At 42.5% G+C, this 13,962-nt stretch overlaps 1 protein-coding gene across 1 annotated transcript; it reads right to left on the bottom strand.

Annotated features, from left to right (window-relative positions):
* Positions 1–9,858: 9,858 nt before the first annotated feature.
* On the bottom strand, positions 9,859–12,835 carry ADAM30 (ADAM metallopeptidase domain 30). Its single transcript, XM_053590577.1, has 2 exons — positions 12,657–12,835; positions 9,859–12,508 (listed from the first exon to the last, which is right to left on the bottom strand). The coding sequence occupies exons 1-2, from the start codon at positions 12,833–12,835 to the stop codon at positions 9,859–9,861; spliced, it is 2,829 nt and encodes a 942-aa protein (XP_053446552.1).
* Between the last annotated feature and the right edge of the window lie 1,127 nt (positions 12,836–13,962).

Raw genomic sequence — 13,962 nt, 5'->3', positions numbered from 1 at the left:
GATTAGCTCAATAATGAAGGGCATGGTTTTCTGCACCCCAGAAAGGTGGCTTTGTCTCATATGCACTCCTCGAGGTATGGGAGGCCCTAAGAAGGGAAAATTCCATTCATGATCATAAGTGAGACTCAGGGGTTAATTCCTCCCTGCTTGCTAAAACAGCAGAGATGCAGGGGTTAATCCTCCCTGCTTGCTGAAAAGGCCTTGAGAAATATTTCCCTGAGGTCCCTGCCAAGTTGTAGCTGGAGATTTAGCACCCGTCTGGAGCTGAACTGTTACTCTTCATTCCCTAACTTCAAATTACACAAAAGTTTCATTTAAGCTGTTAGGGAGGTGGGTGAACAGAACAGACAGCCTGGTGTCCTTGTAGTTTATCTTTATGTTGAACACTCCAGACTTAGAAATGATGTGTATGTACTTTGTAACATTTATGCTGAGGAGAAATTTTTATGGCAGTCTCAACTAGTGCTTTTGTTCTTTATTCTTACTTATTCTTATCTGACAAATTTGAATATATAATACAGTGAATAAAGATGAACAATCGCTGAAGGACTGAACGAGCCTCCAGTCTTCCCTTAATAAATAATTCATTCCATCTGCAGTAATACCTCTGTGTCATTGATTGGGCTAGCCGACAGCAACACAAGAGGCTTATCCTGTGGCTCTGAGATTGTTTCTTCTCCATGATCCAGTCTGTTATTGATTCTTTCTACTGCATCTTTAAGTTCTTTGAATGACTCCTTCACTTCTTTAAGCTCTGATATATCCTTTCTAATATCTCCTTGTTTTCATTCATCATTCAGGTCAGTTTTTAAATTTATTTTTTGTTATTCTGCACTTTTCCTTCAATTTCCTTCATTGTTTTTGCCATCCATATTTTAAATCCCCTTTCTGTAAATTTCATAAATTCTTTATAGGTGGAATCTTCTGCAGCAGCTACCTCATGATCCCTTGCAGGGTGGGTGATATGTTCTGATTTTTCATGTTGCCAAAAATATTCTGTTGTTTCCTTGTCATGAGTGTTTACTTCTTGTTCACATCTTTCCCCTACTTTTTCCTTTCACTTCCTCCTTCTCTTAAATTACCTTGTCTCTTTGATTAGGTGTTGAAGTGTCCTTTTGGAATAGGGCCACTAAGTAAGAGATGAGTAAAGAAAGAGAAGGGAGAAAGGAAACAAAAAGCAAAAAGGGGGTGGTGGTGGTAAAAGGAAAACACTGAAAAAAAAAAAAGGAGAGAAGAAGAACAGAAAGAGATGGGAGTAATAGTGGTGTTCAGCAGGATACTTTGACCCACACCCAAATTCCAGGCCTCTGAGGGGATAGGGTGGGTGGGTCCCTTGAGGTCAAGAGCTCCTTACAAGCCTGAGCAAAAAGAAGACCACACCTCCGCCAAATATTGTAAAAAAAATCAGTAGTATGTTGCAGTAGGACCTACCAACACTTTCCTTCCAAAGGCTGAGCTTTAAGGATACCCTTGACCCAGGCCGATGCTGTGGGCCTCCTTGAGCCAGGCCAATGCTGTGGGACTCAAACCCAGGCGTCAGCTTGAGGCTCTGTCACATAAATGGAATACTGAATGAAATGGAATAAAACAGATCTGATAAAAAGAAAAAGAATAATAATAAAAGTATATGAAGAAAATTGAAAATAAAATTATATAAGATGCTAAGAAAGGGAAAATCTTAGCTGTTGTTTGAGATCTTTGTGTGTAAAAGATAAGAAAAGTATAAAAATCTCTACAAAAAGGGAGAGAAAGAAGGAAAATGAAAAGGAAAGAAATAATGAAAGGGATAGAAAATCCATAGTAAAAATGGAGCCCTTACTATTGAAGATAGTAAAAATGGAAAAAAAAAAAAAATACAAAGCAACAACAACAAAAACTTAGGGTGAAAAAATTGAAAAAAGAAAGAATAAAATAAGCAAAAAACCATAGCAAAAATGGAACTCTTACTATTGAAGGAAGTAAAAATGAAGAAATAAAAATACAGCAAACAAAAAAAACCCTAGGGGGAAAAAAACGTATAAAGGAAAAATGTATATATATTGCAATCAATATATTATGTGGACATCAGGTGGTGCTCTGGGGTTAGTAAACAGTAATGATGCCATGGATTCTGCTGTATAAGATGGGGGCCAGAAACCACTATGTATTTGCTGAGGAGACCTGTTTCCGTCTTCCTGATTTATTTGCCCTCAGTCCTTGAAAACGTAGGAGCCTGACGCTTTTGCCAGACCGCTCAGAGACAAGACTCAACATTTCCTATCCATGCCCCTTGGCCACAAAGCAGCTTTCCTGGGGGACAGGATCTGCCCAACCTCCCCGAAGGGTGGCTGCCCAGCTCAGTGGGTGTGCCAGATCTGGACTTGCCCTAGGACCCTGTGGGCCTGTTTCTCCTGGACAGCCCTCCCACAATGACACTGCCCTGTCAGCAGTCTAATGATGAGAACTCTACCCCCACTTAGTGGTTCAATCCCACTGCTAGGCACTGTTCAAGTTCACTTGCTTGCTTAAGCTCTCGGAAGGTAGCTCTGGTGTGTATTCAAATAAAAAATAAGTAAATAAATAAATAAAACGAGTCTCTAACTCACCACCAGAGGGCCAGCCAGGCTCTACTGGCACCCAACCAAGCACTCACCATCTGTGCTGGCCTTCCGCTGCTCCTGATCTCCTCGCTGGCTCCTAGAGTCTCCTACTGTTTCTCTGTGCCCCCAAACTGACGATTTTGGGCAGTACACCCAGCCAGAGGTAGCTGGAGTCCTCTCTCCCTTGTTTCACCATGAGTGGCTACTCAAGAGATGTCTTTAGTCCGACATCTTGCTCCTGACCCCAATCTGTATCTTTTAAGTGGGGGCATTTACACAATTTCCATTCAAAGTTAACATCATGTTGATTGTTACTTAGCAGCTTTGCATTTCCAATTGTGTTACTGTTTTACAAGAGCTGTGAGTTTTTTACTTTTGAGTGTTCTTATAATGGTGAGTGTCGACATTTTGTTTTGACATTTAAACCCCCATTAAACATTTTTCATAGGGTCAATCTGGTGGCAACAAATTTCCTCAGTGTTTGCTTGTCTGGGAAAAAATTTATTTTTCTTTAAGTTTTCCTTCAAAACTTAGGTTTGCAACATAACAAATTCTTGGCTGATACTTTCATAAGACTAAAAATAGGATCTCAGTCCCTCTGGCTTGCAAGGTTTCTGTTGAAAAGTTTGGTGTTAGTATGTAGTTTGATGGGCTTTTCTTTCTTTTCTCAATGCTAATTGGATTTTATGCTTCAGGTTGACCATGTGTAGTCTGATGACTATAGCTAGGCAATGTCTCTTTTTGGGGGGTGAGCAATATCTTTTTTGCCTTAAATCTCTAGGTATTCTTTGAACTTTTTATATCTGGATATCTAAATCTCTAAGATCAGGGAAATTTTCCTCTATTTTTCTCTCAAACAGGTTTTTAAAACTATTTGTTTTTTATTCTTCTCCCTCAGAAATACCTATGTTTCTTAGGTTTGCATTTTTACATCATTTCATATTTCCTGGATATTGTGAAATTCTGGCCTCAAGCAATCCTCCCACCTTACTTCTTTGAAAGTGTGCTCATTTCTTTTAATTAATTTTTATTTCAGTCTGACAGGGTTAATTCAAAAGCCTTTTCTTTAAGCTCTGAATTGTTTTCCTCTGCTTGGTTTAGTCTATTGTTAAATCTTTCCCTAGTATTTTATACTTCCCTTAATGAATCTTTCATTTCCAGATGTTCTGGGATTTTAAAATATATTTATCTCTTTAGTAATTTTTTTGTTCATGTCCTGAATGTTTTCTGGTTTATTTGTGCTAGTGTTCAACTTTCTCTTAGCTCTTACTGAGCTTACCTGCAATCCATATTTGAACTGTTTATCTGTCATTTCAAAATTTTCCTTTTGTTTGGAAACCGTTGCTAGAGAACATGATCATTTGGTGGGTGTCAAAACAGACTGCTTTTTCATATTGCCAGAGTTCTTATGATTGTTCTTTCTTATCTATAGAAACTTTCACTACTTATTTTTGAATTTACTTTCATTAGGAATAGGACATTTTCTTTTTTGTTATTTTATTTTATTTTTCTACCTTGAGAGGGCAAACATATTGTATGTTATATTTGGCTGTTCAGCTTTGATTTGGGCTTCTTTAGGGGGCTAAGGCTCTGTGTGAGTTCCTTTGTGCAATGGCTTTCTCAGATGCTAATTGTAGTAGAGAGGTCCTGGGAATATGAGTAGGCTCACTACCTTCCGCAGTACTGCAACTGCAGCGGTCTCATGAAGCCTATCGTGTTCTCCAGCACCATGCTCATCTGACAAGTATTAAATACAGTCCTGGATTTCAACCTCCAGGGCAATTAGGTGGCACTTGTGGATAAGAGCCAGCTCTAGCAGAACTGGTGGATAGGGATTGGACTTTGTTTATGTTGAGGGATTCTTTGTTGGCTCAGGCAATGGACTAGTCTGTATTTAGGAAAGTGATCCACTTCCCTAGCACGTCCTTATCCTGGGGATCTTGATTCTCAGATCAATCAAATCTCTATCATCTATCTACAGGTTATATTGCTGAGATCTGTAGAAACACCTGACAGCTTTCTGCCTAAGTGGCTTTGCAGCAGAGCCTCTTCCCTCAGCTCAAAACAAATAGCTTTGTGATTCATCTCTTTTCCTATGTAGGGAGCACTGCTGCTGTGTAGAGAGGGAGAGGTGTGTGGCAATGTGCAGGTTATTATCCACTGTGGTGTTGTTGACAATTTGGGTTGGCTAGAACTCTGAATCCTGGAGCAGTATTCAGTTGCCAGTACTAGTGGACTAGGTTAGTTAATTTCCAAGCCCCAGGCCCCTATATGGCATGCTTGAGTCGTGGGGTGGGGTTGGTGAAAGGCTCCAGACCCAAAGATAAACATCATTCTGAGGCATGAGATGAAAGGAAGGCAGAGTCCCGTTATGTGCAATCAAAGTAGCTTTATTCCACCTGGGATGCAGTTGGCGTGAGATCCCTGACTGGGGAGAAATCCACACATGGACTATGGTGGACGGATATTTAAAGGGTTAGGAAAGCCAGGATTGGTCCATCGACCACTTCTTAGGAGGGACATACACTCCGTTCTTGTGTGGGTTACCTTTACCTAGGCAGGTGGGTGGGGAAAGTTTAGGGAGAACTGGATAGGTCCATTCATTATTTCCTGGGAGGGACATGCTTCCCAGGAAAGGGATCCTGGGCAGGTCAGTGATCTGATTCTATTGGGTGTGGGGAGGGGTATCAGACTGAGACTGTGCTGGCAAACTGGTCCTCAGGCTTCCCTGGGTTCAGGCACTAGGTATGATAGGGAGGGGCTAGATGATCTCATCCAGAAGAATGCTCTGGCAAGAGAAGGCAGGTGTACTGTAAGCCTACCACTGGACAGGGTGGCCCCGTCTTGGCAAGATTAGCAAAAGCAGGCAGCTGTGGGGTAGGTGGGCAGTTGTGGGATGTGGAACCCACTTATACCTCGTTCCCTGAGAAGTAGCTGTGGTTTCTGTCCTTTGGGAGTGTGAAAGCACTGATACCCAGCTCCCTTCCTGGTCTGGAGACAACAGAGGAGGCAGCTCAAACTGCTGTGAGCTGGACTTCCACAGTAGCCACCAGGATGCTGCTGAAATTTGTGCCACAGACTTGCCTCCAGGGAGGGCTGGCTCCCCCCAGTAGAAGCAGGCAGTTGAGGGCCTGTAAACTGCTCAACCCTCCCTCCTTCAGGAGGGGCAGTAGTTTTTGTCCTTAGGGTGCATGAAAGTGCCTAGATTCCTAGTTTCCTCCCTGGCCCAACAGCAGCAGAGGTGTCAGAGGCAGCTCAAACTGGAGGCTGGGCTCCAACAATGGCTGTGTGCTCCTGCTGAACTAGTGAGATATGGGTGTGGCAGTTTTGGCACTGATTTGTCTCCAGGGAAATAGTAATATATATGTGTGTGTGTGTATATATATATAATATATAATAAAATATTATATTTTTTTTAAAAGGAGATACTTCCATTCATGACAACCTTGAGAGCATTATGCTAAGTAAATAAGCCAGACACAGATATAAAAATCCTGCATTATCACACATAGGTAAGATCTAGGAAAAAGGTAGAATACATAGAAGCAGAGAACAGAATAGTATTACCAAGGGAGGGGGAGAAAATGGAGACATGTAAGTCTATGTGTGCAAACTTGTGATTATGGAGGACAAATAAGTCTAGAGATCTAATCTTAGAGCAGATGACTATAGTTAATAATACTTACTGTAGATTTTAAATTTGCTGAGAGTAAATGTTAGGTGTTCTTACCACACAAAAAAAGAGGTAACCATGGGAGGTAATGGATGTGTTAAACTACTTACTTGTGCTTGAGGAATAATACCCCAAAATATGCTGCTTTGACATGATGAACTAAAGAAGCAGTCTCAAGTTCTTGCCCTTAACTTTCTCCTGTTTCCATCTCTCTGATCCTCTTTCTTTTCCAAATATCTGGGAGGGACTCTTTCTGGAATTTTTTTATTGAACTAAGAAAACTTTCCAAAAGAAATACAATTGTCTCACAACCACCTCCCTAGGAATTTCATCAAATAATCAGAAAAAACAACCACCAGAGAAGAGATGAAACCAGAAGTTATCACCATGTCCTGACCAACTTTTCATCTATTCTTCTAAGCACAGTTCCAAGATATTACCTGGGGGAATTTACATATGATCTAGCAATTCCACTTCTGGATATATACCCATAAGAATTAAAAGCAGGGACATGAGCAGGTATTTGTATACTCAATGTTCACAGAAGCATTACTCATGTAAAGGAAAGTAAAAATCCCCCAGCCCTCTACCCTACCCACCCACCCAAACTCCTACTACAAAGAGAAGGTCAAACTTGGGGCTGAGTCATGCAACATCTCTTTTCAAGTGAGTAGCTGTTACATGAGTCAGCAAAATCCCTAAGGAAAAGTGTATGGTGCCCCATGATCATACTAATGTACACAGGTATGATTCAATAAAAATAAAAAATAAAAAAAAAGGCCTCAGGCATCTACAAGGACTGCCCCCACAGATCAGACATAAAGAAATTCTGTGTGGCTTCCCATAAGGACATGTCTACTGTAACTTTAAGTGTGCAGGCTAATTCTAGCTCCTAAAACTAAAGTCTGTTCAATTCCACATTAATTACGGGGATTCCATGCTTATCTTTCCTGGTGCAGAACAAAGACAAGAAAAGATCAATCATTCCTCCACCCACTCAGAGATGTCCTCGTATTTGATTCTTCCTTGCCTCTCTTTTTCACTTTGTTCACCTTATCTTATGTAAAATGTAGATTTCCCATGTACTAAGGTCTCACAAGAATGTAACCATTTGTCTTACTGCCTACCTGCACCTTCTCCTACATACATGTCCCCCTCTCCCAGGAAATGTATAAATATTAAACCCTTTGAATGCCTCTTTGGAAACACAAATGAATCTACAGCTTACATTTTTCCTGGACACACCCTAAAGCTGGCTTAATAAACCTAGACTGATTGAAATCCTTGTCTCAGTCACTCATTTTGGGTTATTGATCACCAAAGGCAAAAGGTGCTTGGAAATAACTCTAGAGTTCATCTGCAAATGAACAGTTAGACACGATATGGTATAGAGACATATAGACACTGAAATATGACTTAGCCTTACAAAAGAAAGATACTCCAAGACACAGAAGACACAGCACATCGTAGGTAAACTCTAAAGACATGGTTCTAGGCAAAATAAGCCATTTACAAAGAGACAAATACTGTATGACTCTACTTACATGAAGTAGAATAGCCAAGTTCATAGAGACAGGAACTAGAATGTTGGTTTCCAGGGAGTGGGGAGGGAAGAATAGGTAATTGTTTAATGAGTACAGAGGTTCAGTTTTGCAAGATGAAAATAATTTTGGAGACTATTTGCACAGCAATGTGAATATACTTAACAGTACTGAACTATACACATAAAAATGATTATGATGGTAAATTATATTATGTACGTTTCACCACAACCAAAATTTAAAAAGTGATTTCTGATGTATGAATATCCTTATGATTTTAAAATTAATTATCTTCCCTAAATTCAATTTCCTAATTTTTAGATAAAGTTTCCTTGAATAATGTGATTACTTATTAGCTGTGTGACCTTAGGCAGATTACTCCACCTTGATGTGGCTCTATTTCTCTTTTGGAAAACAAGAAAATACTAACTCCGATCTTATGGAGTTATTTTCAGCAGAATGAACATTAATATACCCATGAGGCTCTTAAAACATGGCCTGCTACATGATGAATGAACTCTCAAGAGAGATTAGCTGTTGTTATTAATGTTGCAGTTATGACTTGTTCTGGATTGTTTTAGAACACTATCAGGTGATGGCCACAGTTGGTAAGTGTTTAGAATTATAATTATCACAAAATCCGATAAATCTGGCTAGGTATGGTGTCTCATGACTGGAATTCTAACACTTTGGGAGGCCAAAGCAGGTGGCTTGCTTGAGTTCAGGAGTTCAAGACCAGCCTGAACAAGAGTGAGACCCCATCTCTACTAAAAATAGCCAGGCATTGTGGCAGATTAGCGTTGTCCCAGCTACTCAGGGGGCTGAAGCAGGAGGATCACTTGAGCCCAAGAGCTTGAGGTTGCTGTGAGCTATGATGCCAAGACACTCTGCTCAGGTGACAGAGTGAGACTGTGTCTCAGAAAAAAAAAAAAAAAAGATCTGAGAAATCTAGATATTCTACTCTGAGTAAAAATGGTCCCAGAACAGTTTGGAAGACAAGCAGTGAGACTGCTCCAGCTCTGTCTTTAATGAAAAGAACTGTGCTGCGGAGAAACAGGAGATTCGGTAGGGGGTACCGTGGGCTTGCAGTGCTGCTTGTGGAAGGAAAGAAGTGCTGGGATAAAATGAGGTGACAGCAAGAGGACCTAGCCCAGAAAAAGACTAAAAACTTGGGGTTGGCACAGGTCTGGGAGGGAAAGGACCCTCCCTGGACATAAGAGGTGGACACTAACTCCCCTAAGGCCCTTCAGTCCTCCTCTTTTGCTGCCCAAAGTGCTGTGCAAAGGGGAGAGAAGATGTGAAAGCAGAGACATGGGGTCCTTAGGAGTGAAGACGTTGCTCACTCCATTGCACTCCACTTGGGGCACGGCAAACACAGAGCCTCAGCATACACTCACAAAACACCTGCTCCCGCAAGCAGAAATCCCAAATGTGAAAGTTTGTCTACAGTCACCAGGGCTCGCCATCATCTGCAGACTGTGGTACAAGACAGGAGTCAGGACAGTAGGGTGCTGCTCACCCATCTGAGGTCACCTCAAACACTGCATCAGAGACCACATGTCTACTGAGCTGGAGTGACCCCTAGAGTGACAGCAACGGGAAATGTGTGGAGAGGGTATGCTTCCTGTGATGTGTGCATTCTGTTCATAAAACGTCTTGTCATTTCCTGCTCTGCCTGGGCACAGCCACAGATGTTCGCACAGGTCGAGTTGAGGGAAGCAGAGGGAGAGGCAATCATTTTGTTTGCTGGGATTCTGAGAGACAGGCTGTGCTTTGCAAGCCATGGTTATTCTGTGAAATAGAACACCAGCTTTAGTGTTCAGAAGAGCCATGTAGGGCATACTTTTCGGGATATCCAAAACTTGATCACAAACTGAGGGGCACATACATACTAGAGAAATAAAATACATTGACATGTTTCCAAACAAATATCATTTATTTGCTGATCAGAACTTGTGGAAAAGTTTGAATAAAAAGGTCTGGAAGAAAGAATGGAGCATCTGTGGATAATGATTAGCTTGTGAAGTAAATGAGCCTGTGTCACTGAATGGGGGTGGATTGCCCATTACTTTCTCTTAACACTCTTTGGTTTGGGTGATTCGCCTTCAGGGGTCACTTTAGGTCCTTCAGGGGTCACTATAGGCCCTTCAGGGGTCACTAAAGGACCTTCAGAGGTCACTTTAGTCCCTACAGGGTCTTTATGTTCAGGTTTTCTGTAGGGTCGTTGAGCTGGTGATGTTTCTTGTTTGGGCATTAAAGTATTTCCTATCGCTTGGCGGAAATACACAAAAATCATTGAGATGACGAATAAAAGAAGGCGCAATATCATGATAAACACAGTCTGGATTGATGAGCTCACATCTATTCTTAGCAGTCCAGGAGGCCCACTGTCAATGCTTCCCCCATACCCTACCTCCTCACAGAACGGAGGGGCCCAGCCATACATGCAGTGGCAGTTTTTTTTATTGTTGCAAACACCTCGGGCACTGCACTTCTCAGGCACGCAGTCAAAGTTCAAAGCCGAGCTATTGATGCAATTTTTGTTATAACATACCCGGTTCTCACCACATGATGTCCCATCATTTATCACACCTAGGTCAGGTATTCCTAAGGGTCTCATGGCTAGATGGTAGCCAGTGCCCCAGCACATGAGATTTTCTGCCCGCAAATGAGTAGAGATTAAGGTAGTATGCTCCGGCAAATCAGGGATGGTTTTGACATTTATACACTGTAGCCTGCCACACATTGAATTTTCCTTGTCACACTTTTTATAGCTTCCAACTCCAGTGATCTCACAGTTACCATATTGATCACCTATTACATTAACTGCATCATAGCACTGATGAGGAGCCTCCCTAGCATCAGGTCCAAAAATGCTTTGGCACTGCATATATCTGGATCGGCACCCCTTTTGGAAACAACGACCCCCATACTTGCATGGAGTTCCATCTTGCTTATAAAAGTCCCTTGGGCAGTAACTTGAATTACCATCACAGTACTCTGCAAGGTCACATTCATTTTTTTCCTGCCTGCACACGTATCCAGAGCGACGAAAGTGACATTCATGACAGCAAAGTCCAATGCTACAGTTGGCGCCTTGTTTCAATGTACAATTAGCATGGCAACAAATGTTTTCCTTACAGTCTTCTTCGGAACCACAGTCACATTCCTCATTTTCTTCCACAATTTTGTTTCCACATCTCTTAACCACATAACCCATTCCTGGGATATTATTTAGGCAGTTTGCTTCGGTGTGTATATATTTAAAAAAAGAGACATAACTACAATTACTAAACCCAGTGCGTCCTGTGCCCATGATGCAGTTAAGCCTACCCTTACACTGGCAGTAGTCTTCATCATGTGCCATCCCCACAGCATGGCCCAGTTCATGAGAAGACCAGGTGGCAGGGGCAAGGATATTTGCATCTAGTAAAGTACTTGCTGATGCCCCCAAATTTTCAGAACACACTGTTCCATTGGACCCTGCGAGGGCATCTTTATATTTTTTGTGAACATATAAATGTGCCCAATCTGATGGAAGCCGCTGATCTAGTACACTTCTTCTATATAGTGCAAGTCTGTTTACAACATCAGCTAACTCGGAATATCCAAGAAATATTCTGTTAAAATCTGTCCATACTTCCAGAGCTTTTAGGTGTATCCTCATATGGACATCCTGAAAGTAAGTGTCCATAATCGCCGCCAAAAGAATGGCATCATTTATGACTTGAGAAAGATTGCCATTAGCAAACCTGTATCTATTTTTATCAAAGATCAGGACCAATTCTAAATATTTTGGGTGTGTATAGGATCCAGGATAGTCCCTTAGATTAGTCAGGGAGTGCACATAGTCCGTTCGCCCTTCCACTTTACCATTAGTTAAGCCACATATGTGATTACTAAACTGTTCTTTCTTCAGGAGATAGACCACGTGCTCAAAACTGGAAGAGGACTTCAGGGGCTCAATTTGGTAATGTTTGGCATCTAGGTACAACACACCTCGGAGACCGCCCATGCACGTGCTTATAGTAGCTTCGGAGTCTGGAGACCCCTCCACAGAGCCCATGTAGCTGCAGTCCTGGAGAATTGAAGGGTGATCTTCCAGCAGTTTCCCTTCTTCTGTGAAGGAGAAAACGCGCAGATGTCGGGGCAACAGAAACCTCTTGGGCCACAAGTTGAGGACGTGCTTCTTGCCTTTTATCTGCAGAAGATATGACACAGGACTGGTCACATTCTGCCCCCCTCTCCGGAAGGTGAGCTTCAAGGGGACGGTGACTTCGTAGGACTCAAACCCCCATTCGGGGTGAAAAATTATATCCTCGGGGTGAAAAATCATATCTTCACCAAGAGAGTCGACAACGAACACCGCCAGAACCAGCGCAGGGAGAGAGCAGCCTGGGGAGAGGAAGACCCACACTGACATGGTCTGTTCCCCCCTCAGTCCCTGTCCCCGGTTGTCTTGCAGCTCCGGCTTCAGTGGGCCACCGCTGGAGGCACCCGAGCGCAAAGTGTGGAGCCCCCCTGGGTTAGGATTTGGAGGACCCCAATCTCCCAGTGCTTGGTCTAGCTGACCTTCCCAACAGACACGTGCCCTGTCCAACGTTCTCTGGGCTGTGCGGTTGGGCGCACAAGAAAGAATGGAGGAGAAGGTGGGGAGAGTAAATGAGAAAAGATTGGCAATTTGGCGTGTAGGATAGAGAGAGGCAGAGAGTAGCCTCGCAAACAGAGAAAGGGACAGAAATAGGAGGAACAAAAGAGGACTTGTTAAAGGCTCACTACCTCTTGCTGTTGAGCCTGTGACTATTCGGCCTGGTACACACAGGTTGGAATCAGATGCTTCATAGGTCACTGTGCTCACCTCACGGTTGGACCTTCCCAGTTTTCCACCAGGGTCTCTTGCGGCAAGAGGAAAGAGCACGAGAAAGAACCCTCCAGGTCTGATTAGAGCCTGAGAGCATCACCTCTGGCTTCAGCTGCTGTCTCCCCAGAGAAGGTCCCGCACCTCCAACTGCGCCCAGGCAAGAGAAAGGCTCTGAGGGCATTTTGCCTGGTTCTTTCTGCTGTGCCGTGTCCTTGGGGTGCCTGGAGATCAGCGTGGTTTTTTGTGTCCGTGTGCAGGGGTGGTAGAATCTAGAAAAAGTACCTAGTACAAGAGCATGATCCAGGAGCTTTCAGAGCGAGGCAAAGAGCTGTTAGATTTATAGTTGAGTGGTGAGGAAAGAGGTGCAAAGAAGACCCCAGCTCGCATCGCAGTGCGGCTTACCATCCATGGAGAGGGCACATCACAGGGTCAGGAGATGACTTGCCGGGATTCTGGCAGAAGAGAAACGTTTTCAGTTTTGTTCCCGGGTGCTTCCGTCTAGCAGCATTTCAGGAAAAGATTATAAAAGGACCAGGCTTGAGTTAGGGAGACTGGTTAGGAACTCTCATACCAAGTCATGTTGTGTCCGCAGAAATCATGGCAAAAATGAAAATAGCACCAAGTGCGTGAGGTCCACGTAAAGGCTGCAAACCAGAAACTGCAGTTTCCCTGGTCTGTAAATCGGTTTGCTTTTCTCAAGCCATGCCCAACAGCCTAAGTTGAAGAGTTCCTGGTTCTATCCAATTTATTATTGTTTTCATCTCTGTACCATTTTTCTTTACGCTGTTGAATTTCTTGAAGACACACACTAGTTCATCAATTCCTAAGGGTAAAATACAATCTGCATGCTAAACTCAATAGGATCTGTGTTGTAGACACCAAGTCTTCTAGATATAGCCTGTTTTGACACATTTCTCTTTATTTACGAAAATTATGTATGTATGTCATAAAGGGTACAAATAACCAGAATGAATTAGAGCAGCAAATGAAATCTTCCATTATCCTCCAATTCTGCACGGGTCTCCAATCCACCCTCTTCAGGTGGGATTTGCTAGGAATGATTCTGTCTCTATCTGTTGATATATTTTTAGAAGTATAGAAATTGTGATATGTTTTAAGGCATTATGACAAGTGAAATAAGCCAGACCCAGAAAGACAAATACTGTACGATCTCACTTATCTTTGGAATAAAATAGTCAAAAATCATAGAAGCAGAGAGTAGAATGGGTAGTTGCCAGGTTCCAAACTGTACAAAGTTTCTATTATGCAAGTTAAATAAATTCTGGAGATCCACTTATAGTGCCTATA

This window comes from Nycticebus coucang, chromosome 5 (genome assembly GCF_027406575.1).
Source record: "Nycticebus coucang isolate mNycCou1 chromosome 5, mNycCou1.pri, whole genome shotgun sequence".
Lineage (NCBI taxonomy): Eukaryota > Metazoa > Chordata > Mammalia > Primates > Lorisidae > Nycticebus > Nycticebus coucang.
Note: the sequence above shows the minus strand (reverse complement) of the source record. Positions and strands in the feature narration are given on the sequence as shown.

Bases quoted from the DNA above. Each gene is read 5' to 3' on its own strand.
- ADAM30 (XM_053590577.1), bottom strand. From the start codon at position 12,835: ATGCCCTCAGAGCCTTTCTCTTGCCTGGGCGCAGTTGGAGGTGCGGGA. The intron at 12,509-12,656 runs GTGAGGTGAGCA...TCTGTTTGCGAG, and splicing joins AAAACTGGGAAGGTCCAACC to GCTACTCTCTGCCTCTCTCT.